The sequence below is a fragment of the Trachemys scripta genome, chromosome 2 (assembly GCF_013100865.1).
Source record: "Trachemys scripta elegans isolate TJP31775 chromosome 2, CAS_Tse_1.0, whole genome shotgun sequence".
Lineage (NCBI taxonomy): Eukaryota > Metazoa > Chordata > Testudines > Emydidae > Trachemys > Trachemys scripta.
This window is the reverse complement of record NC_048299.1, coordinates 247671720-247690759: the sequence shown is the minus strand read 5'-3', so window position 1 is coordinate 247690759 and position 19040 is coordinate 247671720. Positions and strand designations below refer to the sequence as shown.

The 19040-nt window shown below is 42.0% G+C and overlaps 1 protein-coding gene across 1 annotated transcript; it reads right to left on the bottom strand.

The window, feature by feature from the left end:
- Positions 1–2243: 2243 nt before the first annotated feature.
- On the bottom strand, positions 2244–18267 carry CTHRC1 (collagen triple helix repeat containing 1). Its single transcript, XM_034763431.1, has 4 exons — positions 17963–18267; positions 11188–11409; positions 4695–4911; positions 2244–3196 (listed from the first exon to the last, which is right to left on the bottom strand). The coding sequence occupies exons 1-4, from the start codon at positions 18098–18100 to the stop codon at positions 3054–3056; spliced, it is 720 nt and encodes a 239-aa protein (XP_034619322.1). The 5' UTR covers positions 18101–18267; the 3' UTR covers positions 2244–3053.
- Between the last annotated feature and the right edge of the window lie 773 nt (positions 18268–19040).

Sequence of the window (19040 nt, the reverse complement as noted above, 5' to 3'; positions counted from 1 at the left end):
GAGAGAGAGAGAGTGAGTGTGTGTGTGTGTGTGTGTACACCTACCGTATTTTCCACTCCATGCATCTGGTGAAGTGAGTTTTTGCTCACAAAACTTATGCCTAAATACATTTGTTAGTCTCTAAGGTGCCACAAGTTCTCCTTGTTCTTTTTATTCAGAGTATTACTTGACACCACATATGTAGTCTTCCACCATAAGCACTGTGCATGGGAGAAGAACATTTGAAACAGCAGTGGCATCCCAGGGGTCAGGATCCAGGGTACATGTTTTTCAGAGTTAGCAGACTTTAGTTATTCTTAATTCTGCATCAGGAAAATGCGTTCTTTGCAAATATCCATGTTTGTAACAGCATTCAATTGTTTTGTATAAAGTATCGAATGAGAGGCAGGAGTTAATAAATGTAAATACAAGAATTATTCAATCTGTAAGTTAAATAACTTGGTAAAAATAACTGGTTTACCTTCTTTATTGCTTAGGAAATTGATTATTCCAAAAGCTCATCCTTTCATAGCATGCTAACCTAACCTATGGCAAGTTCTTTGTACATAAGAAGTAATTTGGAGTGAGCCTGGAGTGAGTAATTTTATGATTCTGGAATTTAGGACATTGCAAAAGTTAAAATGTTGAGCATTCTTAATTCAACCATCTGAAGAGTAGCTTGATATTGAGAGGAATGTTTTTCAATTGATTAATCTTACTGCCTTCTTGGGTAATCTTTACTGCATGTTTAAGTCTTTACTAACTAAGCTTCTTGGGGCAGGGACTATCTTTGTTCTATGTTTTCACAGCATTGTGTGGTCCAGGTCTGTGACTAGAACTCCCATGTGCTACAGTAATACAAATAATAAATAACCCATTCCTACTCCCACTCACACACACAGACCTGAGAACATAAATGTCTAAATTATGAAATTGCTGGCATTCAGCAGAGATGGGATACTGTTAGGGTTCTGTTAGCTGGCCTTCTTTATTATATAGGCATTTTTTATATTTACATTTCATTTGTACTTGAATGATAACTGAACTTACTCAAAGGCCATCATGTGAATTACGAAGCTTAACATCTCTGTATAATGCAGTTGTTAACTTCATGTGCCTTATGAGGTTTTTATTTAACAAAAAAAAAAACCAAGTACATAATATGTAGGACTAATTCAATGGGGCATTGCTAACCACTCGAAGATGAGAATATACTCTGACACCCCATGAAAACAGTGGCAATGAACGAAGTTCTAGGGAGATATATCCGCTGTATAGCTTGCTGGACCTCAGCAGCAACACTGATCTGATATTATTTCCAGGTAGAAGAGCCTGACAGCCTCCTAGTTTCAGGTTAGTTTATATGGTACACCTCTACCCTGATATAACACTAATTTGGATATAATGTGGTAAAGCAGTGCTCTGGGGGAGCGGGGCTGCACACTCCGGTGGATCAAAGCAAGTTCGATATAACGCGGTAAGATTTTTTGGCTCCCGAGGACAGCGTTCTGTCAAGGTAGAGGTGTACCAATTCACTGCAAAATGGAGGTAGAAATTTGAGAGGGAAATGCAGTGACAATCTTAAAGAATATGTATTGCATCTTCTCTTCAGAACCTGGCTGACCAAAGTATTTCTTTAATAATAATAATAATTAATAAAAAAAAAGATTAAAACCTGAATCTAAGCTGTACAGGCTTTTTTCTTTTTAATTCTCGGGAAAACTAGTCATTACACTTTCACATGTTATACATGCTTTTGTGACTTTTCCTTTGGATTGTGTCTTCAGTGCAAAATTTGAATTCTTCCTAACCACTTAACATTTTTTTTAAGTTGTAAAAATTTAAAAGGGCCCCACTTTTGTGGGTACTGTCACTTGACAGCTGCATTTTGGAGTGAATACTTAGAATGCTACAGTTAGCTATGAGAAATGCTGAATGATCAACATAATCATTTTCTTTATCTAGTCTTAGGAGACTGAACACATTACCTTCATACTGTGATTGCTTCTAAGACTTGCAAACTATTCTGAAGGCCATACAGCATGAGGCATTTGAGCCTACCCTTAAATATTTATTTTTTCCATTCCTATTAATGTAACACACTTAATGCTTTTGTGTTGCTGATTTATAATTATCTTAGCACCAAAGTGATAAGTGGTGACTGGCTAAGAAGACTATGAAATAAATTAGTTTGTTGGGAAAATGAAATACCTTAATTATTAAAGTAAATCAACATTTGTTGTAGTAAAATTGTCCAATATATTCACGCTTATTAGTCTTCTTCAGTATTAACTGACTTTCATACTAAACATAAATTGTGTGTGGAGAACCTCTTAATGAGTTATTTAACTTAGTGGGGGAAAAGCCAAAATGGTATGCTGAAAACTTAATCTTTTAAAATGAGATATTTTCTGCTTCTTATTGGCATGGATCCAACTCTCACGCACATCAATGGGAGTTGAATCAGAACTATAGTAAAATTGAATAATTCGGTGCTACAGTAGTACAATCAGGTTTGTATAATATGACTTGATACTTTTAAGTAATGCTCTTGGAATCTAAAATGAAGAATAAAGTATAGTATTTTCTCCACAGATACTACTTTCATGTCTGTCAAGCTACTCTAATCCACCTGTTTCATAATAGTCATGTAAAAAGTAAAACCCTTTGCATTTTGCTGACAATAAAATAGCCTGGATTTTTGCCGCTTTTTGTAAAAGGTCTTATTTATTTTACCAATATAAAAAGATTTAATGTATAGTTTTTACAAAGGTGATAAATATTCGGTCCAAATTATAATAAAACAACTGGACAAACTTGTTTCTAATATTTGTTCTAAAATTATATTGTAGAAGAACTTGCCAGGTGTGCTCAACAGTGATGTGCCTACATGTTAAACAGTTCAGCTGGAAAAATTCAACTAGGGTGCTTGTAAGCAAGTTTGTGTATTCTGGCCAAATGCTTACAAAGCTCTACAGAAATATTCAATTTCAAAGTTAATTGTACAAAATGTGTATAAAAAATTGATAGGGGGATTGGGAATGATGGGTTATAAGGAGGTTTAGAAAAAACTTCTATTTCGGCAGCTCTTCGATGATGATCCGAGAGACTGAATTCCATCCTGTAGAAGCATCACCTCTTGGGTAATCTGCACAAGTACCAACCCAGATAGCAACATCCACCAACCCAGCGCTGATTCCTTCACACAGTCCTTCCACTGTTTAAAGACAAACATATCTTATTTCAAATAATCAGTATCACTTATTTCACTGATTTCCCCCCCCCCTCCCCCATATCCTGACTTGTATAGTTAACATGCCAAAGAACAGCAGTTCAGTGCAACTCTGTATAGAAACGCCATTAGTTAGGGTTACTATGTTGCTACTGTTTAAATCTTTGGGTGGGGGGGGGAACATTGTCTTCCAGAGTACCATAGCCTCGGTAGGAACTATCTGCAGCCAAATGTTTTTTAAACCATTATACAAAGTTTTTAAAGTAATGTTATGATCTATAGAGCTAGTTTTTAACCATACACAGTTCCTTATTTCTGTTCACTTTTTCAACGGTCTCCATTGTAGTGGCAATGCTAATGGGAGACATGAATACAGTGGTAACAAACCCATTCTGATACTTCATGGAAAGGCCTACTATGACCACACAGTGAGTTTTTATGGATTTTCTTGTTACTGTAGCGAAATATTACCTCGGGGAGGAGAGAGAGAGAGTCAGAGACCTTCTGTCATAGACAAAAAGCTGAGCTGCTAACTTCCCATAACTTTGCGCCTCTTACAAGCAGCAGTTGTTCTCCTGTGAAATCTTCTAGCCTATTCTGCTGCGCTGTGGTGAATATTCTCTATGCTACAACATCTGGTAAGTTAGATGTTGCAAGCCTTTTGTTTTATATAAAATTTCTCTCAGTATATGTTTATAATTCAAGGTATTAAGGGGACATATGGCGTAGGTATATTTTAGTTGTTACTCCCATTTTCCCCATATCATCATCTTTGATACTGAACAAGAACTGTTGTGATTTGCCCCTTTCTTAGAAGAGGACATCATATAAGATGTGGATAACTAACTATTCCTGAATATGATTTGGTTTTAGCTTTTAACGTGATAGGCCTCACTGGTAAAGATGGGTTTGTGTTGGAAGCTCCAGCAGAAATTAGTCTGTCTTCCCAAGAATATTGCATGCAATTCCATACCTGATGCACATAACTGCACAAAAGACAATACAGGTCCAATACATACATTGCCAACTTAAAAGGTGGTATTCCAGTTTCACCAAAGCACTAGAGCTATTTAGTTATACTGCAGTTGGGCAGAGTGTCACACATGCCATTTTTATCCTAATTTGAAGGAGCAGTAGTTGTTTAATAGAATCCTATTGAAGCTCAGTGGGTTGGACTGGATAAGGTAAGTCTCTTCATCCCTAACTTCTTGAATTTATGTAAAGTATGACTAAAGCTAGTAAAACCCGTAAAAATGGAATGGCAGTAAACCCAAATCCACAAGAAAAACTGCAGTTATAGTATTTTTAATACTGATACTGAATTCTGACAAAGGTGGGAAAAATCATCAACTGTCCTTCTTTGCCTCCCCTTTATGGACCCTAGACTTCTAAATGGAGGTCCTTATGAAGTGCCCCGTGTTACTTGTTAACTGCATCCTTATCTTGAGCTCCATTCCTAAGCACATGGCTTTGACATACATACCTGAAGAAGTGCGATGTATATTAATAGTTGAATTCAGCTCTGGGCTTCCTTGGTCTAAATAAATTATGGCTTCAATAGGAAGTGGCCCAGAGCATTCGGCTCCATTAAATGTAAAATACCACCGCTGGCAGCATGCATTTTTGCATTTGAGTCGAAGTGATCCACTGAAGAGAACTCTTAGAGCACTGTTAGAGCGCATCTTTGTGAATGTACATTCCTAAAGAAAATAAGAATGAATTGTTGGCTGTGGCTTTTGAACGCACTTCACTAATTCTTTTGAGAATACATTAATCACCTTCTCTGTTCTCCCCCTTCATTTCCCTGCTCCTTTTATTAAAAAAACAGCACCTGACAAGTACGTCAATGCCCCAAAACACTGATCTGTGTTTCAAACACCCCCAGAGGATAGGGGAATGTTGAGCTCCTATATTTTAATATGAGACCATGTATGCAGTCAAGTTAGGTATCTAAATATCTTTGGAGTTTTCCTTTCTTCTTTCTTTCCCCACATTCTCCTTCCTTGCAGGTAAGGATAGTGTTACCAGCTCTCTCAAACCAGTCCATACTCAACACAAAATGTTAGCCAGAAAAGGTTGATGAAAAGATACAGGATTATCTCGATGCTGTACAAGGCGGATAAATTAGTTTTTAAAAAAAGTTTTAATAGGGATTAGTTTTTAAACTAGATTTTCTAAAATTTAAATATTTGCTTTTTAAAATAACTTGTCAGAATTTTAAATAATTATGTTAAAGCCTTCATTAACTATTTATTAAATATTTTAAAGTGATTTTAATATTAAGTTCTACATATTTGCTACCTAAGTTTTAAAGAACATCAAACCACTGCCTCTGCACATGGACATTAGTTTGCTGAGGTGTTAAACCAGCCTGTGACAACAGTAGCCTCTTCTGCGGGTGCAGAGAGAATTTTTTCTTCATTACAGTTTATTCAACTAGTTCAATGACTTGTTCATTCAAAGTTAAGAAACTGATTGGAAGTTGAAAAAGCAGGAACCTGTTTTCCTTTTCCGATCTAGGAATAAAATCTAGGTGTGAGAGGATGAGATCTCCTAGTTCTAAAATCTTGAAGGAGGTGACCAGAAACAATCACTTCATTTACATAAGAATGGCCATACTGGGTCAGACCAAAAGTCCATGAAGCCCAGGATCCTGTCCTCTGACAGTGGCCAATGCCAGGTGCCCCAAAGTGAATGAACAGGTTATCATCAAGTGATCCATGCCCTGTCACCCAATCCCAGCTTGTGGCAAACAGAGGCTAGGGACACTATTCCTGCCCATCCTGGCTAATAGCCATTGATGGACCTATCTTCCATGAATCTATCTAGCTCCCTTTTAAACCCTGTTATAGTATTGGCCTTCACAACATCCTCTGGCAAGGAGTTCCAGAGGTTGACAGTGAGTTGCATGAAAAAATACTTTCTTGTGCTTGTTTTAAACCTGCTACCTATTAATTTCATTTGGTGGCCCCTTGTTCTTGTATAATGAGAAGGAGTAAATAACACTTCATTATTTACTTTCTCTATACCACTCATGATTGTATAGACCTCTATCATATCCCCCCTTAGTTGCCTCTTTTCCAAGCTGAAAAGTCCCCATCTTATTAATCTCTCCTCATACAGAAACTGTTCTATACCCCTAATAATTTTTGTTGCCCTTTTCTGAACCTTTTCCAATTCCAAAATATCTTTTTTGAGATGGGGCGACCACATCTGTACACAGTATTCAAGCTGTGGGCGTACCATGGATTTATATAGAGGCAATATGATATTTTCTGTCTTATTATCTATCCCTTTCTTGATGATTCCCAACATTTTGTTCACTTTTTTGACTGCCGCTGCACATTGAGTGGATGATTTCAGAGAACTATCCACAATTACTCCCAAGATCTCTTTCTTGAGTGGTAACAGCCAATTTAGACCCCATCACTGTGTATGTATAGTTAGGATTATGTTTTCCAATGTGCATTACTTTGCATTTATCAACATTAAATTTCATCTGCCATTTTGTTGCCCAGTCACCCAGTTTTGTGAGATCCTTTTGTAGCTGTTTGCAGTCTGACTGGGACTTAACTATCTTGAGTAGTTTTGTATCATCTGCAAATTTTGCCACCTCACTGTTTACCTCTTTTTCCAGATCGTTTATGAAAACAGACGCTCTGCGGGTTACGCAAACCCAATTTATGCAAATCTGCACTTGCAGAAAACGTTGCATAAGCTAGAAAGTCGGGGGGGGGTTGGTTTTTTTGCGTAATGGTTGGGTATACGTTCCCGACTTACGCAAAATTCGAGTTATGCAAGGCATTCCGGAACGCTTGCGTAAGTCGGGGAGCGTCCGTATGTTAAATAGGACTGGGCCCAGTACAGATCCCTGGGAGACATCACTATTTACCTCTCTCCATTCTGAAAACTGACCATTTATTCCTACCCTTTGTTTTCTATCTTTTAACCAGTTACCAATCCATGCAAGAACCTTCCCTCTTATCCCATGATTGCTTATTTTGCTTAAGAGCCTTTGGTGAGGGACCTTGTCAAAATCTTTTTGAAAACCTAAATACACTATATCCACTGGCTCTCCTTTGTCCGCATGCTTGTTGACCCCCCTCAAAAAATTCTAGTAGATTGGTAGGCATGGTTTCCCTGTACAAAAACCATGTTGACTATTTTCCCAACAAATTATGTTCATCTATGTGTCTGACAATTTTGTTCTTTACAATAGTTTCAACCAATTTGCCCGGTACTGAAGTGAGGCTTACTGATCTCTAGTTGCCAGGGTCACCTCTGGAGCCCTTTTTAAAAATTGGTGTCACATTAATTATTCTCCACTCATTTGGTACAGAAGCTGATTTAAATGATAGGTTACAGATAATACTTAGTAGTCCTGCAATTTCACATTTGAATTCCTTTAGAACTCTTGGTTGAATACCATCAGGTCCTGGAGACTTATTACTGTTTAATTTATCAATTTGTTCAAAAACCTTCTCTAATGACACCTCAATTTGGGACAGTTCCTCAGATCTGTCACCCAAAAAGAATGGCTCAGGTTTTGGAATCTCCCTCACATCCTCAACAGTGAAGACCAATGCAAAGAATTCATTTAGTTTCTCCGCAATGGCCTTATTGTCTTTGAGTGTTCCTTTAGCATCTTGATCGTCCAGTGGCCCCACTGGTTGTTTAGCAGACTTTCTGCTTCTGATGTTAAAAAAAAATTGCTATTACTTTTGAAGTCTTTGGCTAGCTGTTCTTCAAATTCTTTTTTGGTCTTTCTAATTATATTTTTATACTTCATTTGCCAGAGTTTATGCTCTTTTCTATTTTCCTCATTAGGATTTCTCTTTTTAAAGGATGCCTTTTTGCTCTCACTGCTTCTTTTCCTTTCAACAACTACAGCTATTTCTTTTGTTTAATAACTCAGTTTTTAAATGCAAATCATGTTTTGATAAATTTTTTTCCTTATGTATCCTCCACATTTTAGTTTTATTTAACTAATAAAATTAAAAAGCTGTGTGTATGTATTTTGACTTGAAGTCCCATTTCCACTCAAGTCAAGCTTAAAATAAATCACAAGTAAAAAAAACCCACAATCACCTAGTAAATAAATACACACTTCATTATTTTCGGACATAAAAAATTAAAAATTTTAATAAATGTAAATTATGCAGTATAATTTCTTAAATAAATATAGATAGATGTGGTTAGCATAAAGAAGTGTCAAATTTCATGTAAATACTACCTTTAGTTGTCAATCAACATGTTTGAACGGTTACCCACTAATGAGAAATAACTTTTCTTCAGAAAAATAACTCAAATGACTTAATGACTTCTTTGTTTGCTTAATGACTTCTTTGTTTCGGTCTTCACCGAGAAGTCTGAAGGAATGCCTAACATAGTGAATACTAATGGGAAGGGGGTAGGTTTAGCGGATAAAATAAAAAAAGAACAAGTTAAAAATCACTTAGAAAAGTTAGATGCCTGCAAGTCACCCGGGCCTGATGAAATGCATCCTAGAATACTCAAGGAGCTAATAGAGGAGGTATCTGAGCCTCTAGCTATTATCTTTGGAAAGTCATGGGAGACGGGAGAGATTCCAGAAGACTGGAAAAGGGCAAATATAGTGCCCATCTATAAAAAGGGAAATAAAAACAACCCAGGTAACTACAGACCAGTTAGTTTAACTTATGTGCCATGGAAGATAATGGAGCAAGTAATTAAGGAAATCATCTGCAAACACTTGGAAGGTGGTAAGGTGATAGGGAACAGCCAGCATGGATTTGTGAAGAACAAATCATGTCAAACCAATCTGATAGCTTTCTTTGATAGGATAACAAGCCTTGTGGATAAGGGTGAAGCGGTGGATGTGGTATACCTAGACTTTAGTAAGGCATTTGATACGGTCTCGCATGATATTCTTATCGATAAACTAGGCAAATACAATTTAGATGGGGCTACTATAAGGTGGGTGCATAACTGGCTGGATAACCGTACTCAGAGAGTTGTTATTAATGGTTCCCAATCCTGCTGGAAAGGCGTAACGAGTGGGGTACCGCAGGGGTCTGTTTTGGGACCGGCTCTGTTCAATATCTTCATCAACGACTTAGATATTGGCATAGAAAGTACGCTTATTAAGTTTGCGGATGATACCAAACTGGGAGGGATTGCAACTACTTTGGAGGACAGGGTCATAATTCAAAATGATCTGGACAAATTGGAGAAATGGTCTGAGTTAAACAGGATGAAGTTTAACAAAGACAAATGCAAAGTGCTCCACTTAGGAAGGAAAAATCAATTTCACACATACAGAATGGGAAAAGACTGTCTAGGAAGGAGTACAGCAGAAAGGTATCTAGGGGTTATAGTGGACCACAAGCTAAATATGAGTCAACAGTGTGATGCTGTTGCAAAAAAAGCAAACATGATTCTGGGATGCATTAACAGGTGTGTTGTGAGCAAGACACGAGAAGTCATTCTTCCGCTCTACTCTGCTCTGGTTAGGCCTCAGCTGGAGCATTGTGTCCAGTTCTGGGCACCGCATTTTAAAAAAGATGTGGAGAAATTGGAAAGGGTCCAAAGAAGAGCAACAAGAATGATTAAAGGTCTTGAGAACATGACCTATGAAGGAAGGCTGAAAGAACTGGGTTTGTTTAGTTTGGAAAAGAGAAGACTGAGAGGGGACATGATAGCAGTTTCAGGTATCTAAAAGGGTGTCATAAGGAGGAGGGAGAAAACTTGTTCACCTTAGCCTCTAAGGATAGAACCAGAAACAATGGGTTTAAACTGCAGCAAGGGAGGTCTAGGTTGGACATTAGGAAAAAGTTCCTAACTGTCAGGGTGGTTAAACACTGGAATAAACTGCCTAGGGAGGTTGTGGAATCTCCGTCTCTGGAGATATTTAAGAGTAGGTTAGATAAATGTCTATCAGGGATGGTCTAGACAGTATTTGGTCCTGCCATGCGGGCAGGGGACTGGACTCGATGACCTTTCGAGGTCCCTTCCAGTCCTATAATCTATGAATCTATGAAAAGTATAAATGCAAATCAAGATTCAAATCAATTATTGAAATCAAGGTTTTCTGCATGCTGGTTAAAATCATGATTAAAACTGGTGACTTAAAATCAGTCCATCCTATTGCAATACTCTGATGCAAGGAAACAAGGGATGTGTTTGAAACCTGAATCCCTACATAATATAATTTTATGATTTCTCTCTTCATCATTTAGGCTCCCTGGATTTAGCAGTCACAAGACACTGTTTTTGTGAAAACTGAAAGATTCAATATTGACAGTGTATACAATTTAGTAGAAAACATTTTCAGATGAATTTTTAAGTGTGCCCCTCCACCTACCCAATGCTGAATAACTTGCTGATTGGGCCCACTAAGGGGCAGTTCCAAAGTAAATAGAAATTAGATATTTATTGTATCTATTGAATTAGTTCTCACACTGTGACTGCAACTGTACTACTAAAACAAAGTAGGCCTACCAATCTCAGGCTTGATTGTATAGTTACTATGGAGTTGGGAATTTTTTTTCTTCTTTCTGGTCATCTTCCATACCTATTAATGTCTTGGGGTTTTTTTTCTTATTTTAAAATCTCATACTCAGAGGCCTGCACTAAGGATCACAGTATTTTTGTTGAACTGGTTAGGACTTGTCAATGCTGCACAAGTCTCACCAGTAGGTTAGCCAGTTACCTCTGTAATCCATTCAGCAAATACCTTGGCTTCCAGTTCTACTGCTTCAAAAGGGAAAACTGAATACAGGTCTGCTGTATGTATCTAGAACAACCCAGCTCTCACCTGCAGCTTTATTACTGAAATAAGCCACCTGGAATGTCCAGTCAGTTATTACACATACTAGAAATGAGCCTGAACTAAAACTCTAGATGGGATCAACCTTGAATGTTGAAGAATGTTTCCATCAATGTCTGCTGTGGTGTTGCTTTAACATCAGACTGCAACATCACAGGTGCTTACTTACTGCAATTTTCCCAAGATCTATGCCATAATTCAGCGCACTCCATGAACACTGTTTGAAGTTGGGTGTCCAAGACTCCTCAATACTTTCTCGCATACATTCTCCTTTTTCTCCTTTCAACCCATCCCGACCAGGGATTCCAGGTGTCCCAGGAATTCCATTGATGCCAGGGTTTCCATCTCGTCCAGGAACACCACCAGGTCCTTGTAAACACATTCCATTGTACTGAAAAACACAAACTTTTTTCACTTTGCTTATTGATTCTAAGGATTAAAAATAGTGTTGCTTACTTTGTACAAGATAGGAGTCTGTTATAGAAGGCCATGAAAATTCCTCTATTAGTGAGGAAAGAATGGCAAGAAATCACATTGCCTCTCAAATACTGAAAATTAAATGAATATGTTAAAACTGGCAGCTGAGTTTGCTGTTATTGGGGTATCAAAGAAAGATGCAGGACGGTAGTTTCATTAAGAAAATATTCATTTATGTTAACTACAAAACTGCATGGAAAAGTGTACAATATCCCCTATCTTCCAAAAAAGTTTCCCCAGATTCCAATATTAATATGGTCAATTGTTGGCCTCAGACCATGATGGTACATTTTGCTTTCACATTTGAATAGGGTGACTAGACAGCAAGTGTGAAAAATCGGGACAAGGGGTGGGGGGTAATAGGAACCTATATTAAAAAAAAGACACAAAAATCAGGACTGTCTATAAAATTGGGACATCTGGTCTCACTACATTTTAAACAACTAGACTATGATATTTAATAGTGTAAACATAACATTTGGGAGAGAGGAAGATGAAACTCAGATGGGGCTATCTCTTCTCTGCCTTCAATCCCCAAACTATTCTTTGGACCCAGAGCTGTGTAGGGTAGACCCCAGGCAGTTCCACCTGTCCCTCACCCACGTAAGCTCCAGGGAGGAGACAATTTGGGGGGTGCAGACAAAGCCAGGAGAAGCAGACATAGAAGAAGCTGCAACAGGAACCTTCAGACACTGCTGATGTCCACTACATTTTTTATCTTGAACATTCTTTCCCATCTGCTGACTGGGTGCTTATTCTAATCTTCATCCCTCCACTGAGCCCTGGTCTACGCTACGGGGTTGGGTCGAATTTAGCTGCGTTAGGTTGATTTAAAAATAACTGCGTCCACACAACCAGCCCCATTCCGTCGACCTAAAGGGCTCTTAAAATTGACTTCTCTACTCCTCCCTGACGAGGGGAGTAATGCTAAAATCGACCTTGCTGGGTCGAATTTGGGGTAGTGCGGATGCAAATTGACAGTATTGGCCTCCAGGAGCTATCCCAGAGTGCTCCATTGTGACCGCTCTGGACAGCACTTTGAACTCCAATATACTAGCTAGGTACACAGGAAAAGCCCCAGGAACTTTTGAATTTCATTTCCTGTTTGGTCAGGTGACCATGCAGTCCCCCCAGAATCGTACAGTGTAGAATGTTTCTATGCTCTCCCTATCATCTCCGTCCCTGAGGTTATCACAGATTAGAAGGCAAAACCAACGCATTTGTGATTACATGTTTTCAGAGCTCATGCAGTCCTCCTGCATTGATAGGGCACAGCTTAATGCATGGAGGCATTCAGTGGCAGAGGCCAGGAAAGAATTAAGTGAGCGTGAAGAGCGGAGGCAGGACGCGATGCTGAGGCTAATGGGGGAGCAAACAGACATGATGAAGTGTCTGCTGGGGGAGCAAACAGACATGATGAAACATCTGTTGGAGCTGCAGGAAAGCCAACAAGAGCACAAATCCCTGCTGCATCCACTGTATAACCGCATACCCTCCTCCCCATGTTCCATATCCTCCTCACCCAGATGCCCAAGAATGTGGGGGAGGGGAGGGGCGGGGCAGGGCAGGAAGGCTCCAGGCACCCAGCCACTCCACTCCAGAGGATGCCCAAGCAACAGAAGGCTGTCATTCAAACAGTTTGATTTTTAGTGTGGCTACAATAAGCAATGTGGCCTTGTCCTTCCCTCCTCCCCCACTCCACCCAGGCTACCTTGTCCATTATCGCATTTTTTTTTAATTAATAAAGAAAGAATGCATGGTTTCAAAACAATAGTTACTTTATTTTGAAGTGGAGGAGGGTGGTTGGCTTACAGGGAATTAAAATCAACAAAGAAGGCGGGTTTGCATCAAGGAGAAATACACAACTGCCACACCGAAGCCTGGCCACTTATGAAACTGGTTTTCAAAGCCTCGCTGATGTACAACTCTCTTGCTGTGCTCTTCTAATCGCCCTGGTGTCTGGCTGCTCAAAATCGGATGCCAGGCGATTTGCCTCAACCTCCCATCCCACCAGAAACGTCTCCCCCTTACTCTCACAGATATTATGGAGCACACAGCAAGCAGCAATAACAATGGGAATGTTGATTGCGCTGAAGTCTGACGAACAGCACCAGTGAGCTTTTAAACATTGTGGAAGTAGAGAAAGAACTGACAGCGATTTGAAGGGGATTTCATATTCAAACAGTCCCCTTGTGTGAGCAAGAATCAGGCTAGCTGTAACCCTAATAATGCGAGATCTGTAGAAGCAAGGATTGTGTGAGGCGAGTGGGAAAGAACTGTATGAGAAGTTGTTGTGACCTTCTGCTAGATAAGTATAGAATGTAGAGTATAGTCTAAATTGTTGAGGAAAATAAGATATCAGGAGGACATATGTATAAACAAAATGCAGCTGTCATCCATTATTGTGTGTAACAAAAGGTATAAATGCTTGCTGTAATTGTTTACCTGGAAAGAGATCTATTTTGCTCTCTCCCTCCATGCAATTGCTAGAGAAAATAAAATATCTGACTTTTTGCACCCAACCTGAGAGTGAGAACTCTGTTTTTCTCTGACAACATCCAAAGGCACATTCTACCACCATTCTGCACTTACTCAACCTATAGTTGAACTGCTCTTTAGTACTGTCCAGGCTTCATGAGTTATGGGAGCCATGGGAAATGGTGGAGCCGTACACCATGCCTTGGAGTTTGCCAGGAGCTGGGCAGGGAAGACATTCCCAGAACCCCTGCCAAGCTACATGTCTGACGAGGACGGGTACCAGTCCTACTGCACCGTCTGCTGCGAAGGACCCAGGAGGACCAGAACGGATCCCCCGAGCTCATTGCTGGGGAGCAGGAGAGCAGAATTGCAGGAGAGCAGGAGAGCAGAGTTGCAGGGGAAGTGGTGGAACCATACACCATGCCCTGGAGGTTGCTAGGAGCTGGGCAGGGAAGACGTTCTCAGAACCCCCAACCAAGCTACATGTCCGACGAGGACAGGTACCAGTCCTATTGCACCGTCTGCTGTGAAGGCAAGCAGTTGCTGCTGTGTAGCAATGCCAGCTGCTGCAGGTGCTTCTGCATCGAATGCTTGAGATCCTGGTAGGGCAACGTACCTTGGCCAAGGCAAAAGAACAAGAGCCCTGGAGCTGTTACATATGTCAACCACAGAAGTGCTATGGGGTATTACAGCACCGACCAGACTGGAATGTACAACTGCAAGACTTCTTCACCAGTGACAAAGGACAGGAATATGCACCTAAAATCTAAAAAGGCCCGCACATTTCCCAGTCACTACCTTTGATAACAGAACATCAGTGATTGCATTGGCTACTTGGATCACAGCAGCCCCCACAGTAGACTTGCCCACAACAGCAGTGGACTCCAGGCTTGCCGTGGTATGGCATCTGCATGGGTAACCCAGGAAAAAAGGCGCAAAATGATTGTCTGCCATTGCTTTCACAGAGGGAGGGGCAACAGATGACATGTACCCAAAACCACCCAAAAACCAACAATGTTTTTGCCCCATCAGGCACCTGGAGCTTAAACCAGAATTCCAATGGGCAGTGGAGACCAAATAATAAATACATAAAATGGAAAGTCCTGCAAAGGAAGAAAATTGAGATCCAGAATAATGAACTTTTGACATTTCCTTCAATATTCAAAAAGATGCACTGTTGGCAAATGCAGTAATAAGAACATGCCAGTGAAACATTTGATCAAGGAACAGATCTTTTAAAAGGCCCATTGAATATTAGTCTGGTCTCAGAGGCCCCTACAAAACTAATAAGCAAGACACAGTTATGTGAAGACATCTTAATTTCTTACAGTACTGCTTGTACCAATTCATTTGATACATTTTGCCTCTGCCTAGGAACCAGACGTGCTGCTGGCCGCTTCCGGGGCACAGCGCGGTCCATGGTGCCAGGACAGGCGGGAAGCCTGCCTCTGCACCCTGGCTGCATCATTAACCTGGAGCCACTGAAGGTAAACCCAGGCCCCAACCCCATGCCCCAATCCCCTGCCCCAACCCGGAGCCCGTTCCCAAACCCCAAATCCCTCATCCCCGGCCCCACCCCAGAGCCTGCATCCCCAGCCCAGAGCCCTAACCCCCTCCCGCACTCCAACCCCCTGCCCCAGCCCTGAGCCCCCTCCTACATGCTGAACCCCTCATTCCTGGCCTCACCCCACAGCCCTCACCCCCGCACCCCAACTCTCTGCCCCAGCCCTGAGCCCCTCCCACACCAAAAACCCCTCATCCCCCGCTCCTGGGTCACCAGAAAAAAAGTTTGAAAACCAGTGATATAGAGCAGTATAAACAAGTCATTGTCTGTATGAAATTTTAGTTTATGCTGACTTCGCTAGTGCTTTTTATGTAACCTGTTGTAAATCTAGGCAAATATCTAGATGAGTTGATGTACCCCCTGGAAGACCTCTGCTTACCCACAGGGGTATATGTACCCCTGGTTGAGAACCACCACTTTAACTGACCTGCAAAAAGCAACAGAGAGTCCTGTGGCACCTTTAAAACTAACAGATGTATTGGAGCATAAGCTTTCGTGGATGAATACCCACTTCGTCAGACGCATGCCTGACTTGGACATTTTGGTTTTAAATTCCACCAGAGGGCAGAGCTAGCCAAAAAGAAGGTGCTCCAAACTGATCTAACATTAAAGAAATTTTGAATATTTCCAGAGAGGGTGCTTTAAACTTTTGCAGACCTAGAAACTCACATATGCAAAATAATTACATGGGCTTTGGTCTCCTCTTCAGCCAAACCGATCTGTACTCACCAGATCAATTATTTTCACATATGGTATGCTGCTTTTGAAGTGGAATGAGCATATTGTTGTAAAATGACAATGTTGTGTCTGTTGAAGCAAGGTGGCCCCTTGTCATGTTTTTGGTTCTATTTTTGAAGGAGTCTGTGTCAAAGTTATTTTATCTGACACAGTTAGTATACATCTACTTAAGTATGTTTCCTTAGCTTCCACCAATTTATCTGAGTTATAGATCTCAGCCAGCCAAGGCTGAAAAGCAGGATGCAGTGCCAGGCAAATACTCAAGATGAGGAACACAAAAATATTTGTTCATACAGAAAACTTAAGATGTGGGATTCACTCCTTTAATTTCCCATAATCTCAGATTCATTAGTCCTTATTTTTTATATAAAAAATGTCCAACAATGAAAGTGAGATGGCACCAAAGCACTGTGTAACACAGGTGGGTTTAGGACTGAAACTAGTGATAGCCCTCAAACTGAAGTACATTTGAAGGGTATGATCTAGGTACATCTGCTGACAATGCCATCTACATACCAAAAACAGCAGCATCCTCTCCATCCTAAAAAAATATAGTTGTTAGTGAATACAAGTGTGGGATCCCTGCAAAGACTTACCTTTGTCTGGCGGGAAGAAAAATCCATGCCATTTGTTTTCTATGGCTCTATATAGCCTTCAGTGCTTTTGTAGTTGCAATGAAACAGCATCCAGAAATGTGCCATGTATAAGCACCAGTGTGAATTTGTTTACACATGGGAAAGTGGGATTTAATAAAATGAGTTGTTCAGTGCTTGTGGCTCTTTAGTTTAAATGTAACCTTTTTTCTTTATCTTGTCCTTTATTTACTATTCTAATTTAGTTAATCAGGGCTTAAAAATTTCAGTTTTGCATAGGTGATGTTTAGTAAGGAAGGATAGCAGTTCACAGTCCACTCTTTTTTATTGAAACAATCCAGCCACATTAACTTGGCCTTGCTTCCTCATGCGGACATGACTGGAGAGAAGGGTATGTATTACTTTAACCACAGACTCCCGACTCTGCTATGGAAAAATCTGAGGAACACAATCTGCATCTGGAAAAAAATAGCTTCCATGAAGACAAATCCATTCTAAACATTTCCCTGAATCATCACAATTAGTGAGCAATAAAATGTAGAAAAGAAGCTAAATCAAACTACTCATCCTTCCTGCAAAAATGACCCAGCATAACTGGGACTATGGTCAGATCTTCAAGTTACAACTGGTTTTGGGAAAGGGGAACTGTCCTGGCTGGCAGAAAGGAGCTGTTCTCCCAACAATAGACACGTTGCAGAGACTGGCCCCTAGAGCTGCACTAGCCTCTTCCTGGGATAAAGCAAAGGAGAGGATTGGGTGGTTCCAACTCTTTGAACGAAAAAGGAGCAGGGAAGATTCCCCAGCAGTTCCTCACTTGTTACTGTCACCTCAAATCTACAACATCACTCCCAACCTTGTCCACCAGCTCCCCCCACATCAGACCCCTCTGTCCCCAGGCCCCCACTCCAGCCCTCCTAACCCCTCTCCAGGCCCGCTTTGCCCCATCATCAGCTCCTAGCCCCACTACAGCCCCTCCCCAGCCCCCTCTGCTCTGTCCCTCTCTCCCGACCCCTTGCTCCAGAGTCTCCCGCTGCTCCAGACCCCTCCATTCCCATCCCCTATTTCCGAGCCGCGTGCGGCGCGGGCAGACTCACCACATCCACCACCTCCCTCTGGCGCAGCGCCTTGTGCTTCCCCTTCGGGCTCTCGGACTCCCCGAGCGGCGGGGCAACCAGCAGCAGCGCGGCCAGGAGCAGCGAGGCGGCGGCGGCAGCGACGGGCGGAGAGCGCATGGTGCGGGGCAGCCGGGGGCGCGGGGCCGGGCTGGCTGGGAGCGGAGCTAGCGAGAGGGGGGGATGAGTCAGTGTCTGCAGCGCGCTGGATAAATGAGCCTTTCACAGCCCCGAGCCTGAGCTCCCTCCCTGGGGACGCCAGGAATTTCCATCCTGTAACACGGCAGCAACTCCCAGCCTGAGCCGTCCGGCCACAGCCACAGGCCCGCCGGGGCTTCCCGCCCCCGCATTGCCCGACACTCCCACGCCAGCCTCAGGCACCCCGCAGCCGGCACTCACTGGGTAAGTGTGCTGGGGCTGTGTGCCCCTGACCCGTAGCACTGGCAACATACAACTGTACCGCCTGTGCCCCTGACCCATAGCACTGGCAACATACAACTGTACCGCCTGTGCCCCTGACCCTTAGCGCTAGCAACATACAACTGTGCCGCCTGTGCCGTGCAGCCCCCCCTCGCTGGAGTCAACTGTACCGCCTGTGCCCCTGACCCATAGCACTGGCAGCATACAACTGTACCGCCTGTGCCCCTGACCCATAGCACTGGCAGCATACAACTGTACCGTCTGTGCCCCTGACCCGTAGCGCTGGTAGCATACAACTGTACCGTCTGTGCCCCTGACCCGTAGCACTGGCAACATACAACTGTACCGCCTGTGCCCCTGACCCGTATCGCTGGCAACATACAACTGTGCCATGCAGCCCCACTTCCTGGAGTCAACTGTACCGCCTGTGCCCCTGACCCGTAGCACTGGCAACATACAACTGTACCGCCTGTGCCCCTGACCCGTAGCACTGGCAACATACAACTGTGCCGCCTGTGCCCCTGACCCGTAGCACTGGCAACATACAACTGTACCGCCTGTGCCCCTGACCCGTATCGCTGGCAACATACAACTGTGCCATGCAGCCCCACTTCCTGGAGTCAACTGTACCGCCTGTGCC